General features: G+C 36.7%; 1 protein-coding gene across 1 annotated transcript; it reads left to right on the forward strand.

Annotated features, from left to right (window-relative positions):
* The first annotated feature begins 798 nt into the window (after positions 1 to 798).
* Positions 799 to 17,371, forward strand: LOC112574771 (lysosomal alpha-mannosidase-like). Its single transcript, XM_025256033.1, is given in 29 exon segments — positions 799 to 1,218; positions 1,900 to 2,002; positions 2,440 to 2,589; positions 2,964 to 3,091; positions 3,093 to 3,158; positions 3,469 to 3,577; positions 3,863 to 3,960; positions 4,601 to 4,672; positions 5,005 to 5,086; positions 5,089 to 5,120; positions 5,659 to 5,818; positions 5,821 to 5,861; positions 6,250 to 6,322; positions 7,857 to 7,896; positions 8,444 to 8,513; positions 8,766 to 8,885; positions 9,073 to 9,189; positions 9,552 to 9,684; positions 10,111 to 10,175; positions 10,589 to 10,819; positions 11,341 to 11,459; positions 12,274 to 12,375; positions 12,510 to 12,597; positions 13,059 to 13,145; positions 13,308 to 13,398; positions 14,660 to 14,805; positions 15,154 to 15,327; positions 15,879 to 16,011; positions 16,176 to 17,371. Coding segments are annotated over 29 exon segments (2,982 nt in total). The 5' UTR covers positions 799 to 1,176; the 3' UTR covers positions 16,286 to 17,371.
* The last annotated feature ends 721 nt before the right edge of the window (positions 17,372 to 18,092 follow it).

Genomic DNA, 18,092 nt, shown 5'->3' on the forward strand with positions numbered 1-18,092 from the left:
TCTGCGCAGTTTAAAATAGCATGCAGGGACATGTGAAAGAATTATATATGGCCTGATTCGCGTGTCGATGAGGACAAAATATTTGGGGGGGGGGGCACAAGTTTAAGAGATTCAAAAGCAACAGGGCATACCTGGTTTCTATATTTTTGTGTTTGACTGTGGGGTCAACCTGCGGGCAATGAAACGTACGAGCATGACATTCACACTTTGTTTCACTTCTAGTCACGATGTGTTGTTGAGTTGATCACATGTTTCTCGTGCTTCTGAGCTCTAACATGTGACTGACCAAGTGGTTGAGCATAACGCCGATCAAATAGCTCTATATATTTCTTCCTGTTCTCTGTTTTCTACACTTCCTCACCAACAACATCCCCGACCCTCTCTTTCTCTCTCTTCTGTACTGATTTTTAATTATTTATACATCTATGACGTAGGCCATTAATAATGATTCATTTAATTGTCGTCTGCTTATCTCCATCTCGGCTATGAGCAAAATTGGCCGAGTAACGTCTACCCGTCCTTACATTGTCATTCTATGAAGTATCAAAACTGAGTTCATCGACCTTTTCAGGATAAATTATTCATCACTTAAGACTTCGGGATGTGACATCTAACGGTATTTTGAACAGAGGGTGGCAGAGAGAGATGAAGAATATCGATGTTGGAGATATAGATAGATACTTTGTACAATTTAAAATTATTAATTAGATTTTTTCCTATTCTTATATTCTTCTTGTTCGTCTTTGAAATGGTTGGTTTAGTTTCCTTTTAAACTGAAACAAAATCTACACCATAGCAGACATTACTGAAGATCATGCTGACAGCACATATCCCTAGAGATCACGCGCTCTTGTTTGTGTGTTTTGTCCCTCGGTTGTATCTTCAACAGACAAAAGGAAGGGGGCGGATCGAGGCGTTATTTTGGGGAACTCCGATGTGAAGTAGTGAGGTCGAGCCAAGGCGGCCAGAACGTGAATAGTATATTTTGCGTGATCACTCTCAGCACGGACTTCGCCACTCGCTAGCAGAAGACGCAAAGGTTTGAGATCGCCGAGTCCTGTCACATGATCGTCGTTCGTCTTTGTTTTGCTTTACCGAGGACGATGGCGCCTCGGATGTTTACTGCGTTTTCTTTACTTGCTACTTTACCTTTTCTGCAAGCAGCTACGCTGAGAAATGAAAACTTTTTCAGGAGTGACGCAAGCTTGTGGATATGGTGTAAGTATATGTCTATACTTTCACTCATTCATTAGTTACCATACACAACTGCAGTCTGTGTCGTTATGTAAAACTCCAATTTTCAGTGTCATATTTGTTTTTTCGTCATAATGATTTATTCACAGGTTCACCTCATGCAGGTGTCAGTGCCATTACAGCTACTAGAATTTATTTTGTGCCCAGAAAAAAATGTAACTCAATATAATTTTCTTCGAGTTTTGATACCTGCATACGTTTAACGGAATATTGCACTCATCAATTTTTGATAAGGTCGATGTTTGACAAGTTGGTCGTTCAGTAGTCATCCATATATACATGTAGTTGGCTTTACCACCGCGTACACCTTCCACACCAAGATGGGCGTTGTCCATCGCTGGCGATGTACGTGCATGTGGCATCTGTTTACAGGGCTGGCTGCCTTGCCGTGATATATATATACCCTTAGTTGTTGGCTCAGAATAAAATACTAACCCCCCTAGCCTGGAATAAATAAATTGTATAACATCGATGCCAGACAGACAGACATTGTGCCAGAACCAGAACTTTCGTTATTTTGCTTACAAAACAATTTTGTGCATCTTGACATTTTAGAAAGCATGACGTTGGTATACCTGCTCAAGGTTACAGAATGGATATATTAATATATAAAGAGTTACTTTTTGTAATCATGCTTTTCAACAGAGCTGTAATCCAGTGAAGGATGACATGATCAATGTACATATCGTGCCACATACCCACGATGATGTTGGCTGGCTGTTGACCGTAGACCAGTACTACTACAAAGGTTGGTAGTGTTGTAAATAAACAGACGTCTTACATATTGCAGTGTTTCATTATAAATACACCATTGCTCAATTTTTCAAAATTGATCATGAGTTTTATATATTTTACAGTTAAAATATTAATAAACTGATCAAGGATTATTTTCATTTTGCTGTGCATTCTGTTTTTGAAATTACTGGATGTGTAGCTTAAAGCTATTGGCATATTTATGTGTGCATCCATGTGCTAACTTGTATATTTTAAATGTTGTCATTCATACCTAAAAAAAACAAATGTGAAATGGTTTACATAACATAATTTAAAGATAACCAACTTGTGTACTATAGAACAGTCATTGATAGTTTGACTTATTTAATACCTAAAAATGCAAGTATACCTTTCAAAGTAATATCAGCACATCACACTTAGGATCTGATTTTCTATTTTTTGGAATTCAAGAGGTGCAGTACATCCTAGATTCAGTGATTCCTGAGCTTCTGAATGATCCTTCAAAAAGATTCATCTACGTTGAAATTGCTTTTTTTGAACGCTGGTTTCGGGAACAAAATGACTTCATGAGACATTCAGTGAAAAAACTAGTCAGTGATGGTAAGTGTTAGAGAGAAATTTTTCATAGTGGGAAAGCATTCATCTCAAGTGATAAGACATTCATAGAGCAGGAAAAGTTAATCTAAGAGAATGACTATTTTGCAAAAGTCTGCATTTATAAATTGCACTGTTAAACCTTGTATATGTTTTATGGTGATTTTGAATTTTTACAATTAATATCTATCAGGTTATACTTTTATATCAGTCGGATAACTCCGCCATTTATCTGTTATTTTGTTACTGGTTTTCAGATCACCTCTTATCAAGGCTCAGGTCATTTTTCATATCTTGTGTAAACAAAACTGTTCATTTGAAAAATAAAAAGTAAAACATTTAAATTATGCATTAGCTCAAAGCATTGTGTTGTCCTACAGGTCGTTTGGAGTTCATTCTGGGAGGCTGGTGTATGAATGATGAGGCAACAACACACTATAGTGCCATCATTGACCAGCACACACTAGGTTTTGAGTTCCTGCGTCAGAACTTTGGTGACTGCGGACGGTCCACGAGTTGGATGGCAAATCGACCCTTTTGGTCACTCAAGGGAACAAGCATCTATCTTTGCTCAAGTAATAGTTTTCTTCAACTTCATTGCTTTTTTTTCCCTTGGTAAAGAACAGTCATTAGGGTTATAAAAGCTGTGTGGTGTGTTGTGCAGCATTTTGTTTTTGCAATGCTACCCAGTCCAACCGATCAGGATCTCCTCAAAGAAAGCACATCGGTTTTGTTCCTTGTTTACTTTTGGTATTTACAACTTTTTTTTCACCTTACATCTCTGCATTGTAAAAAATATCTTTATGTATATGTAACAATGCTTACAAGCACATTCTTGAGGCCTAGTGGTTCCTTGCAATGCTAGCAGCAAATTTTTGACTGCAGTTTGGGTTTGACTCCCTCTTCTTTGGCCGTCTGGATTACCAAGATAAAAGCAAGCGACAGAATGACACCACCATGGAAATGATTTGGCGAGGCAGTCCTAAAAATCTAGGTATGAATAGTTTGATATGTGTAAATGATCATTCTTAACTTACAAGGATGAATGTGGGTCATTCCTTAAGTAATGAGCAAACTCTTCTGCTCACTCCTCACTGTCCCACCTTTGTCCTTGCTCTGTTAACAGTTGTTAACCTGTGGCATAACTGTTTTAATTATGTACTTTGCTATAGGATAAAGTACATGTTTGTAGTTCTAAGAGCACATTGAACTTTTACAATTTTTTAATTCACTTATTTTTATCAGTCGTATTATATTTTGTTTTTAATTCTTTTTTCAGGAGCCAAGGCTGATTTGTTTACTGGAGTGCTTCAGAATAACTACAGTCCCCCTGATGGCTTTTGCTTTGATATTTTCTGTGATGATCCTGAGATTGTTGTGAGTACTGAAAATACCAGCTTTGATGTTAAAAGCTTTAAAAAAATGTCTAATTTGTTGTTTTTGACGTGTATTATAGTGATTGCAGATCTTGATAACAATTCATTTGACATAAAATCAATCACAGTAGAAGAGCCAAGCAAAAGCAGTCATAGAGATATGCTGAAAAAATACCAAAAGAAAAAAAAAATTGAAACAAAAAATTTCCAAAAGGACAAGAAGCAAATTCTTCGATTTTTCTTCTCTTGAGAAAGTTTGGGTCAAACCTGTATAATTAAAAGAAAACATTTATTTTGTGGATGAGCAAGAATTTTTTCTAAATAAAACATGAACTTGATATAACCTGTAGCTTAGGTTGAGAGGTTTTGTAATGCTTGCAATTTACTACAGTAGCAGTTAGTGGAGAGTATTACAAAGCAGGTTTTTGGTAAAGTTTTATCGAGTAAGTAGATACATTGCATTGAACAACCAATAGTATTTCTTAGAAAAAATGTCATTTTTTTTAATGTGTCATTTGCAAAGGAGATTGTAAAGGAGGTAAATGTGTAAACAATGCAATTCTTTTGCTCTCCATGGAGCCTGTGAGACTGCTAAGTACAAATGGCCTTAAAAAGATCTATAATTTTTGTCTTGAAAAAAGGATGACCAACGTCTTCACGATGTCAATGTCAGAGAACGAGTAAATGAATTTCTTTCATCCATCAAGAATCAGGTCAGTAGGCTGCATATTCTATCATTGCAGAATGAAATTTCCCTATAAATTGGTACAAATATCACACATATCAGTCAAATGCTTCATTCCAGTCAGTTTTTGCCCTAGAAGATTTGAGATCCACAAGACTATGTAGTCATCAGAAGAATTGCCATTCATGACCAGTTGAGTAAACTCGTGGATTTAGTGGTCTGGCTATAATCTGTACTCTGCATTTATAATCCAGCTGCTGCCAAAAAGAAATTCAGGGAATGGTTTTTGTCCTAACCTCTGATGTTTTTATCTTAACCTCTAGGATCATTTTATCTTAACCTCTTTGATGTTTTTGTCAGTCTTACCATTATTCTACCAACCATCTGATGGTGACAATGGGAAATGACTTCAACTACCAGGCAGCTCATAACTGGTTTAAAAATTGGACAAGCTCATCTATTATGTCAACCAGCAGGTATGTGTTGTTGATAGTCTCCATATAATAATAAAGTTCGATTTAGAGTGCCTTATCCTTCCCTTTGGACAAGCTCGAGGCACCCCACACCTGATAGATGTTGTGACGTAAATGTATGTGACATCAGAGGAAAATGACTCTACACCATGTCAAAGGTCAGCGTCTACACACAGCATGAATGCCAAATATCAAACGTCATGCAAACCAGAATATATTCCATAGCAAATCTGAATAGCACATCCAACAGATGGCACCAGCCCACTTAAACGATGAATGAGCCCCCTTCACATGCAAAAGTTCACTTATCAAGGGGACATGAATCTCACTGAACTGCGCCGATCGTCAAGTCTGCATGTCAAAAAGGAACTAGCCACTGAAATGAAGAGACACTCCACATGCATAATGCATTTTTTTTTTTGGGGGGTTGCATTTGCATAAAAATTTGGGATCAGGATCCTAGAATTAGATTGTTAGTATACAAAAGTATCTTTTACAGTTTTAGGACTTTTCAGTTACATATAGATATTTGTGTTCACAGCAACTCAATGGCAGCAAAGTGAATTTGCTGTATTCAACTCCCTCCTGCTATACATATCATGTGAACCGTGCCAATAAGACATGGACAACAAAGGAAGACGACTTTTTTCCCTATGCTCACAGACCTCATAGCTTTTGGACTGGCTACTTCACCAGCCGGCCGCCTTGAAAAACTATGTTCGCCGCACCAACAACTTTTTGCAGGTATTGTTAATTATTCCTTGAAAGAAATGCAAATAACATGTCAACCCATGTAAGTTGAGAACTTTTTTTTTTCTTTTAAGCTGGTACCTACAGTAATGTAGTAGTGATCATCTAACTTAATTTTTGTTGTTGTGATGACTAACTTGAAAGAGTAGATAGGCTGTCTACTGGGGACCTTCTCATGCAGGCACATGACTGGAGCCCCCTGGCTTAAGTTAACCTTTGCTGTGTCCCATCATGTCTCCCCTACAAGTGGTACCTCCAGTACCAGTAAAGAGATGAGAAAAAGAAGAGTGAAAGGCACATCTGGGATAAAACAGAAGCTCAGTGTTTGTTACTTTTTTTGTTTGTTTGTTATTAACAGTGTGGCACTTTGATTTTATAACAGGTTGTCAAGCAGATGGATGCACTGGCACTTTTGGAGGACACAGATAACAGTACTTATAATCTGCTTATCCTTGGTAAGCTCGCTTCATATCTGCTACCTTGTCTGTAAGATTGCCAACTTAATAATAAAGTTGATTTATTTTGGTAACTTCTTTTAGCATTTACAGTGCTGTCTTATCTGTGGTATGCTTCCTCAGTCTTGTATGGCTAGCTGTCTTACTTTTATATATTAAAAAAAAAAATAGTTCACAGCATTTGTTTTTCAACTGTCTTTAGTGGAGTTAATCTTAGTTTAATCTTTAATTCCTGGGAAATTTCATGAAACGAGTTTTACTTTAAATGGCAGTAAAGTACATTTAATGTCTGCCGTCAGACATTTACACCTTAAGGAATTATTTTTTGAAAGAACAAAATGACTTGAAAAAAGAAAAAAAAAACTTGAAAAATATCAGCCTGTGGCCATTTGGAAAAAAATCTTTATACTTTCATGTGAGACTATTTTTCCCATTAACTTATGTGACCAGGTTTTTTTCCTTTTCTCAACATTGGCAACAGAAGAATTTCGTGAATTTGTACCAATTTTACATAAACCCTTAAGAAATGTGAAATAAATTGCCAAGTTTATTATTGTTATTTTATTAGTAAATTACATAAAATGGACAAAGTGACTCATTAAAAGTGCAAGGCAAGTCTAGTCAAAAAGTGGGTAACAGGGAACAACATTTTTTAAAATTCTGATTCACATGACAGTTGATAAATGTGCTAAAAACATTTTATGAGATACATGAATTCTAGCTGGAGCTCCTAATTCTGGACAGACTTTAAAGGATCCAGAATAACACTGCTCTCCTCATATGTAGACCATTTAGATACAAACATATATCACCTATCATTTTCTCTCTTCACTGACTGCTTGCCCATCGCGGACTGTATAGCCTACTTTCCACTTTGTCTTGCTCTGGTGTTTCTGGCCTTGGTACCTCTCCGAACTCGCTCCCATCTATACACCCATTCGATCTCTTAACTTATCCTCTGACATCAAGCTTCTGCGAGTCCAGCTGACTAAGACAAAAATGTATGGACAAAGGTCTTTCTCTGCCAAGACCCATTAACTTGGAATGGATTACCCATCAGCCTTTGTAACTCTGATTCTCTTACCATCCTTAAGTCCAAACTTAAGACAGATCTTTTTAGAACTGTGACCCTGTCCTAACCCTGGCACTATATAAATCCTCATTAATTTTTTTCCACCAATTATTGAGTAATTCTCAAAGAATTGGTAATCAACATAGCACAGTAGTGAACCTACACAAGCAAATAGTATACTTGACTTTTGAAATCTAAAACAAACATTTCCAAGACTTTGTGGTTGAAAAGAGTAATCCAATGAAAAAAAACATAATCCCTACGCCAGGTTGCATCCTATAAGCATCTTTCTTGGACCTGTTGCAGCAATGTTAATACAAGAGGAATCAAGGTTTCCGTAAAGCCGCATACAGCTGTGTTCGTTTCATTACTATTCCATACCATCCTTTTATTTGTAAGCTTTGTAAAAAAAATCATTGCTAAATATTTTCATGTTAATATCACATTGTTTTCCTTTTGCAGAAAAATCAATGGGTGTGGCTCAGCACCATGATGCTGTCTCGTAAGTAAAGCACCAGCATGCAGGTCTTATTATTTAAAAAGTAACATTTTTTGCTACTTGGAATGCAGAGCCTGATCATTAAGGGAAATTTTGATTATGTCAACTTTGTTGTGCTTGCTACTATCAAAATAGTGTTTTCTTTCTTCAGTTACTCATTTGGTGGGGAAATGGTTTGTGTATGGGTGTGATTTTCAGCCAGTAGTTGACTAGCAAGTGTTAATCATTTTTTGACTTGAGCCAAAAGGAGGACAGTGAGAAGGAGGGAGAGAAACAGAAAATTTATTTTGTCATTATTCTTTGTGGAAGTTATGGGATGGTTTTACAATTTGTAATAGTATACCTGAAAACATCTTATACTGAACTTTGCTGGGGTAGAGGAATGGATATCAAGGTTATCCTCAGTACATTTCAGGTTTTATTTGGAGTGCCAGGATGCATTCATGAATATTTTTGTATATTTAAAATCAAACAATAGGGCCTTAAAGCACTGTGATATAGTTTTTTTCTTTATTTACCTGTGTATATATGTGTGCTTATGTGCATGCAGGGGAACTGCAAAACAGGTAGTGACTTATGACTATGCAGAAAGGCTGGCAGAAGGTGTAAGTGAAGGGCAGGTATGTAAAATGAGTTTTGTTGTAAAAGTATTTTGTGAAGTTTCATTAGAAACCTCTTGACACAACCACAGGTAACCATAGCATCTTGAGGAAAAGAGGATTATGATGTGAATCAAAAAGAGTTGTATTTGAACAAAACAATGGAGGTAAAGAGCACTATAAAGCAATAGATAAATTTTGCTTTAAAATGATTCCTGCTCCTAAACATAGTCTGATGCTGAGCCTCTTTTCAATTTGATATTTTCATTGCAGAAAGTAGTTAGTGATGCTTTCAAGAAGATGCTTCCTCTGGGCTCTGCAGTACCCCCAGAACGCAGCTTTTGTCCCTTGCTGAACATCAGTGTATGCGCTGCAACAGAGACCAACAAACAGGTTCGTCAGTCAGGTGATAACAGCATCTCAGAACGTGTCTAAATAATTTGATGTTTTGTAAGAAAGATTTCAGGTTAGCATGAGTTTTCTGCAGTTGCAGTTAATGTAAAGCCATATTTCATTTAAATTGATAAAATTCCTCCTAGGAGGCAGCAGCAGCACTGTTGTAATTGTGCAATTCCAACAGTTCCAGGTAACGGTATACAATCCTGTGGCCAGAAATGTTCAATGGTTTGTCCACCTCCCAGTTAGTGGCACATCATATAGTGTGACTGGGCCTGATGGTAGCACTGTACCTGCTGAGGTAAGAATGTCCAGCTGGATAAAGGCTTTTATTGGACATGTTAGATTTCTTTGCCAAGAGCACTTGAAGATCTTGCATTCCTTGTTTCTTTCTAACTTTTAAGAATGCTTATGAAATATGTCTGCACATTTGTTAATATATGCATAACAACCCAAGAATTTCTTAATTAAAGTATTGACTTACTGTTTTTCAAGAAAATAATGCTATTGGTGGATTTCAGTAATATCTTGGATGTTAATTTTTCAGCTGCTTATTAAGGTTTTTGTTTCATCCTTGCTGGAACTTTAGAAGTATTCTTGAGCATCAACAGACCAAGAACGTACAGGCAGTGCATTTAGTCTCACCTCATTTGTCACATGCAGGTTTTTCCTATTTCTGATGACACCATGCGTATTCCTGAACGCAAGGGAGCTGTAGCCAATAATGAGCTGGTGTTTTCTGTCTCTCTTCCTCCTTTAGGCTTTAATGTCTACTTTGTCTCCATGACATCCGAAGGTATGGATTGGCTACATTGACCGTGTGTGTTTTTTTTTTTTAATGTCACATTTAAAAGCTTCATAAATAGGTTTAACATAATGAGAGAGATTGCAAAATGAATAAATTTCACTCCTTTTATCAATAGCTTTAGGGGTTGTTTTTTTTACCATATCTTCCTGTTTGAAACATTGGAATGTTGAAACGTTACTTTTAGATGTAGCTAAAGCCTCAGCTTACTACACAAATTCTGAAAGTAATGAACAGCAATGAAAAGTAACACAACTGTCTCCAGATTTTTTTACTCTCAGAAGTTATCTATTAAATTTGTTGCTAACGTCAGTCTGGATCTAAATGTACAGGAAAAATTTAGTCAAGAGGCTTAGGTTTTCAAGCACATTTGATACTCTGTGCTATGTATATGCATGTTTATTGATTTTGTTGCAGACACAGCTGCAGAAACATTTCTTAAGCAGCGTTTGTTTGGCTCTGATATAGTCCTGGAAGGAAAGGTAAACATGTGTGCATGGCATTCTCATTAGTCTTCAGGTGTTCCGTTCCTAACTTTCAAAAAATTATCCTAGTCTAAATTGCCCATGTTTTTTCTTGTGCGTTATTTATATTGGTCACAGAATATCCAGACAGCAGAGGTTGTTCACTCTTCTTTGATCTTTGCCTTTTTGAGAGTGGTGTCCCTTAACCTAACTGGCTAGAGGGGATTAGATCTCCGTCACTTTTCGTCTTTTCCTGTTAATCTGAGTGAAGTTTTGTGTGCAATATTGATCTGTGCATCTGTAACGTAAGTTCATATTTCCTCCCCTTGCTGGTGCTGCAAAGTGTTATATAATTCAGCTTTATTATTATGATTATTTTAACTCTGGATGACTTTTATTGCACACAGTGGTAATTCCCTTTGCTATTGCAGTATATCTCTCTTACATTTGATGGAAATTCTGGGCTTCTGAAGAGCATCACTAATGTAGAGAAGCAATTGACAATACCGGCATCGCAGACCTTCATGTACTACCTTGGCCATCCAGGTCTTAACACCAAGCCTGATGAGCAGGCCTCAGGTGCATATGTATTCAGACCCAACTCGTCCACACCTGTAAATCTGACTTCAGCACAGCTGGCATTAAATACGTACTTTGTCAAGGTCAGTGCTTAAAAATAATAACAATTCATCATCAGCATCACTTTAGAGTGTATTTCCCTGCTTGTGGACATGGTCTCAGATCAGATAATGTAGAGATGAAGCAAGAATTATTTAGCTCTGATGATTAACACAATGCTCAAACAGCTGTGGACAAAATGCCAAACGAATTCAAAGTTGAAAGCTGTGGTACTAATGTGAATGGAAACATTAATGTAAAACTGCAGGATTATGCTACGTGAACCATCCGTTCCAATGAGTTTTTAGTGTGGTCATGACCTTGATGGTGATTGTATTCTGGATTTTGTGAAAGCCATGTAAAGGGAAAAACAATATGATAGGAACAAAATAATTGTGTATTAATGTAGTGGTAGCAACATGCTTTTCATGATACCTTGTAAATCATAATAGCAAATTCACTTTAATAATTTCAAGAGCCAGTTTGTAAAATGATGAATAATTTTTTAATAATAATATCCTTCAAGGGGATTTACTGCTGTTTATTATTCATTTGTTTCCAACAGGGTGAGCTAGTACAGGAAGTGTACCAGCAGTTCAGTCCATGGGTCTCACAAGTCGTGCGTGTGTATAATGATCAGCGTTTTGCAGAGTTTCAGTGGACCGTTGGCCCCATACCAATTGCGTAAGTGATAAAGCTTTATTTTCACTCTTAATAATAATAGGATTTATTTAGTGCATTTTCCCACACAGAGGTGAGCTTGATGCACTTCATAAGAGGTCAGTGAAGGAAAGAGGCCATGTGATGTAGATGTCAAGTACAAACAAGCACAACATATAAATACGAACATGCACTGGTCAGCAATATAAGAACATAAAAGAACACAGAGATATGAGTGTGGGGGAGAAAGGACATCAGGATAGATGAGTTATAGGGGGTTTCCGAAAGAGATGTTTCAAGTCAAGATCGGAGGACATGTGCTGAGAGACAGAAGCAGGCCATTCCAAACACTAGGGCCAGAGAAGGAGAAAGAGCAATTGCTGGACGTCTCCAGTCTGATATGTGGAATCGAGAGAAAACCAGCGTGGGCCGAGCAAACTAAACTGCAAGGCTGGTATTGGAATACAGGCATAGATTGGGGCAAGGCTATGAACAACATAGCAAAGCATAGCGAGCTTGAATTCAATGCGAGCCTGACCTGGCAACCAGTGGAGGTCATGCAGAAGCAGGTGGGATGGTCAGCCTTACGGAATACAATGCGGAATATGTGCAGTAATCTAGAGTCAGGATGATGTAGTCTATATCTATACCATATATATCATATAAATCAAAACAGTGTTGTATAGTAAAATATAAAGCTGGAAATATTTGTATTTGCTTTAAAGAAATGAGATATTCATCATGTGTTGCTTTTGTAGACATGCGGGAAAAATGTTTAGCTGTTTAAATAAGGTATGGGCATTGTTCAATTTAAAGAAAGCATGGGCTTTTTTTCCAGTGACAAGTGGGGCAAGGAGGTGATCAGTCGGTTCACAACAAATCTCAACAGCCAGGGATTCTTCTACACAGATGCTAATGGACGTGAAATTTTAAAGCGACAGTGAGTCGTTGGATTTTTTTATTATTATTTCCAGTACCTGTAGATACTTTATTTGCTGCATTGTTGTGATAATAGAAGATTGATAAACTGGTATCAGATTTTTTTTTTTTAAACACCAGCACTGTATTGTGCAGATTAAATCACAGAGATACTTGGAATCTTAACCAGACTGAACCAGTTGCTGGGAACTATTATCCTGTCAATAGTCGAATATATATCAAGGTGAGTAGAAAAGGCTATAAAGACTGGATCCACAGTTCACATACTAAATCATTTACACAACTAAAGCTGATGTGACCTTTGGTTCCTTCCCTCTAACATCAGTAGAAAATACACCATATATGCATCAGGTAAAATCAGGTGCATCAAGTAAAACTACTGTCAACAGAAGTTTATTAAAGATAACACATAAAAAAAAGGTTTAAATGCTTAACTACACAGCACCAGAATCTAATGATTAAGAAACTTTAAGGTACATTTCATACATTAGAATGATTATGAAGTTTAAAGTCCTTTCTTTTGACGGGAAAAATATCAGATATCTAGCAACTGCCTTCATTTATCATTAAGCATTTAAGAAAGGACACCATGAGTAACAACTCCATGCAGACTTGGATGTGATGGGTATGAAGAACTTGGAGGTGTTTGTGACTTCAAAGATTTGGCAACTTCACATTTTGCAGGATGAGAGCAAGCAGCTACAGTTTACAGTGATGACAGACAGATCTCAGGGAGGATCCAGTCTCCAAAATGGTGCAGTGGAACTAATGGTAATCGTGATTTCAACACTTTTCATTTGAAAGGTTAATTTTAGGGAGGAAAATTTTTTTCCCTGGATGCATATCATTTGAAAGACACCATTTGTTGTTATGTATTGAGAAAGATTTTTTTTTTTTACCCATTATATGACAGTGCCTCATGTCAATTGTCAGGTTCACCGACGTCTGCTCTATGATGATGCTTTGGGTGTTGCTGAAGCACTGAATGAAACTGGGGCTGATGGCAAGGGGCTGGTGGTGCGAGGTGAGTTCTTTTGCTTAACACAGTAAAGACATACCTCTCTGTCACCTATTTAAGGACAACACGAGTGCAACATTTTTTTCTCTATGATCAGTTTAAGTTCATTATTAAGATAATTATTCCCAAAATATGAGGACATAATTATGCTTAATTTTTAAGATATCAGCCTTCAAACATTGGTATTCTTACCTGCCATTAGGAAAGTAGAAGAAAATGACTCTTCTATACTGGAGAGTTCTGTTGTGTGTAAACAGTATTTGTAATGAGTGTGGCTCACTTTGTGGACCAGAATAGTGTAGAAAGCGTTGATGTTCCAGATCTGGCGCTTGATCTTTAAGCTTTTTACTAGCAATTGTTTTTAACAACTTGTGATTTTGAATAGTTGACACTGCTGTTGGAAGAAAATCTCTCTTTACTGAAAGTCCAAGACTTGCCTGAACCGTATAACTTGATAATGATTTTGAAACGTTTTAAGCAAATACTTGAATACAGTGTGGGGAAAAAGTTTGCAAAGCACGTTTAAACAAAGCAAAGATCTGTATATACAGATCTCTGAAAAAAGTTAATCCACTTGTTTGTTGCCATTATCTTTAGGATTTCCTAATTGAGTACAAACTAACTCCCTCTGAATGCCTATAAGAACATTCAGGAACAGCACATCCTGTCCTTATCTGTTTCCTTTCACCAAGGATTACATCTTTCCTCTTCAAATTCATCTCATACAGATAATGCTCTTTTTAGATAAACTGCCCTTTTCTTACTTCCTGTTTTCTCCACATATCCAGATGTGATTAATAGAAAAACATTAATAAATATTTCTTTTGCCTCTTCATCATAAAATACCACTGGAATATTTTTTGTGATACTTTAAGCCCTATTTTCAGCAATTTTTGCAGAGTGCTCGTGTTGACCTTAAAGTATAAATAAATGAAAACAAGCCATTCCCAGGCTGATGCTTGGTCACCTCTTAAAGTTATTTCCAAAAGGCATCATGCCTGAAACTAATATTGTGTGACAAGTTCCTTGAAAAATATTTATTGTTATTTTATTTGTCCATCTACATAATATATATGTATAAAACAAATAACTACCAACATTTTGCTAGCATCTTCATTCGTGACTTGGAAGTTTCTACAAAAGAAATGTCATTTGGAGAATTAGAACTCTAGCATCAGTGGACTTGTACCTTTCCTTTGCATAACTGGGTCTTCAACAATTAGCATCAAAGTTCAGGTTTAATGTAAAATAATGTAACATTGGGCAGGGTCACATTATGTCTTGTTGGAGCCAACATCATCAGCAGCATCTGTCCATCGTGATCTTGGACAACGATTGTATATGGCACCAGAAGTGAGCTTCACTGCTGTTGATGCAAAACAGAGTGACTGGAAAGCAAACTTCCGCACTATGGTAACACATTTTGTGAAAGTTTTTCCATAGTGGCTGTAGGATGAATGATTTTGATAGGTGGTGCTTTATAAATGCTATAAAAAATATTAAAGTTTGCAACATTCTTCTCATTGAGATATTTTATACTGCCATGAATCTTTAGTATTAACACTGATGCATTTTGTGCATAAACTGGACTGGCCAGCTGCAGTAGCAAAATTAATTTTTTTCAAATGTTCTAAATAACAGCTAGGATTGATTTTCTGCATTTTTCTCAACATGACAAAATGTATATCTTCACATGTTATGACAGGTGCAAGGTTTCTGCTAGATTTGATGTTTAATTTCCTGAATTTTTTGTGATTTCAGTGGTCAGGTGTACACTCAAGCCTCCCACCTAATGTGCATATCCTCACACTGGAGCAGTTTCCAGCTCATGGGCCAGTTCCAAGCAGTGGACAGCCATTTTTGCTGCGCTTAGAGCACTTTTATGAGAATGACGAAGATGCTGTTCTCTCTAAGCCAGTTACTGTATCTTTGCAGGTGTGTCTTGATAAATTATCCCTTTTACAAGATCTTTTCAGAAATAAATATTCACACACAAATAGGATTTATTGAGCCAAAAGTAACAAGAGAAATGAGAGCATGATTGCTCAAGATGCCTGTTATGTCATTGCCTAGTTATTGGCTCGCTGACCTTGTTTATTCTTTCATTATCAGTTTGGTGTTTCTAGCATTTTAATCCCTTTTACAGATTATTTGTACTGTACTCCAAAACTTTTCGCTTAAGTAATGCTGATTATGAAAATTCTAAAGGTGAGCAAAGTGAGCCTCCTCACTGTGAAATTCTTCCTTATGGCCTGGTTTTAAATCCTTGCTGCCTGAAGGTTCCAATAATTCATAAAAACAGGAGCATTAGTAGCTAATTATAGCATTTTGTAATTTCATGTTAAAATAATACATAAGTATCTTTTTCATTTCATTAGCCTTCACATTCATCAAACTCCAAGACTGCACAAAAACATCATCAGCTGTAAGCATACAGAGTGTTTTGGTCTTCAGATTGGGTATATCAAATATGATTTGCTTTTCAGAATCTGTTTACATCATTTACCATTGAATCTGTGAATGAACTGACCCTTGGAGCTAACCTACCCCTTGCTGACCTCAACAGACTGCAGTGGAAGAGTGCCAGCGGCCTTGACCTGCTTGCTCCAGTCATGAAAGGTCAGACCTCATCACTTCAATTGAGTTCAAGTAACTAAATCAAAAACTAAACCAACATAAGTTGATGTAATTCTAATGAATGATTCATATAAAGAAGGATGTCCATCACAGAATTAAAGTTGTTGCAAGTATTTTAATAATTGCATGTCTTTATCCTGTTCCAGATAACTCTCTGCTTTTCAAACCTGAGAAGAAAACTGATCCCTTGACAATTACACTGAATCCAATGGAAATTCGAACCTTCCAGATAAACCTCACCAGTGCCAGGAAGTAGCAGTGGTTAGATGCCTCTTGCTGAAGTTATACATAAATAATGAAGCCTTATCTGGGCAAAGTATTTAAAAGGTGGACATTTATAATTGTTTATATCATTTGAGGTTCACAAGTTAACAAGAAAGATTATATGCTGTTTTGGGGTTTCAGAAATCCAATCTAAGAACCACCATTTCCAAAAGAAGAGAAATATATTAACACAGAAACAGATGCTAATACTTTGTGCACAAAAATCATCCTTTGTAATGTATAGCATCACTGAGCCTGAAATCAGTTGATATTGGCTACATCATATTTGCCAGTGTGCTCATTTAACAACAGCTTTGAGGCATGTTTTCACTATTACCTGTGATTGTTAGGGGTTTTGTTTTTTTTAACAAACTTCTGGTGTGTGTTGCCTGCATTTCAAAGTGTCTTGGCTTCACACTTTGGAGGTTGGTCTGAAAAAAAAGCTGTAAGCATGAGGGTCTTTTGGATCTATTACCAACTATGTCAGTCTGTGTAAAAATTTCCACAGATCCAGATCTTATCCCTTGCTCAGGTAAAAATAAGAAGTCATTTGATATTCCACAGCTGTAAATACTTCTTAACTGTAGCTGCAGTATTTATATGCTCTCCCAATACATGTTGCCTAGATTTCATTGGTTTCTGTAAGTTCGCTACTGATCACCCAGAATTATTCCTCAAATGTTTTAAAGCCTTGTTCTGATACCCTATATACTTTATATAAGAAATAGCAACTCATCAAAAGCTACTGGGATGTCATAGTGAAAAGAACAAAAAACAAAAAAAACAAAACAAAACAAAAAAAAAGATGCTTCTGCACTGAAGAAAACCTTTAACCACAAAGCGTGTGTATGTAGCGGGTCGGGGGTGGAGGTGAAGTTCTTGGATATGCAAGCTTCACAACTGTAACAAACATGATAAATTTTTTTTAAACATATTTGATTTATACATTCTCATCTGATGTTCTCAGAAATGTTCATCCATTATTTTCAGTGACCTTGCTGAGAGTATTTTCCACATGGTACTTTGCTTAAAAACTTTTACACTGAAGACACGAAAGTCAAAAATTTCTTTAAAAGTATCCTGTTGCATCCTTTCTTGATCGGATGGTTTTGTTTTTTGTCTACTGCAGTAGTTTGATAGTTTGAAAGAAATATGAGTATTGTTTCGATTAATCAGCAATTAATATCAGAACCATAAATGTTTTCATAATAGATGAGTCACCAACCTACAGCAGTGATCACCACAAAAAAAACTATAAAAACTTGCATCATTAAAAGGGTTGTACAGTAAAAATTTACCAGAAGACAAGCTTTCTTGCTGCTTCTTTTCCTCAAATTGAGTTTCAGGACATCACTTCCGTTTGTGCCACGGAGCCAAAACCATTATCCCTTATTTACTGGTTGCCAGGGTGAATATTCAACAGGTAGAACCTCTACTTCTGTCAGCTCCTTGGACCTTCCTCTTCCTGAAATTTGCCTTATAACCTAACAACATAAAAAAGGTGACACCAGTGACCTCATATTTCTCCAAGGCCTGTAGGAAACTTTTTTGTGACTATCCTGGGTTCTATCTTTACAGACAGCTGCAAAGTGTAAATGTGGACCTGTAGGTGGTGGACCACCCTAAATAGAGATCTTTAGCCTGTGTTGTGAGTAGTTGTTCTATCTTATTTGCCATCTTACTAGCCTTGCAGCAAGTTCACCAATTTTTGGAGCAGAACTTATTTCTGACTGGCTATCTGATTACCAAGTTCTGTTTACCAGTTGCTTTACCACCCTCTCAGGGTCCAGCACCATACC

The sequence above is a fragment of the Pomacea canaliculata genome, linkage group LG1 (assembly GCF_003073045.1).
Source record: "Pomacea canaliculata isolate SZHN2017 linkage group LG1, ASM307304v1, whole genome shotgun sequence".
NCBI classification, from domain to species: Eukaryota; Metazoa; Mollusca; class Gastropoda; order Architaenioglossa; family Ampullariidae; genus Pomacea; species Pomacea canaliculata.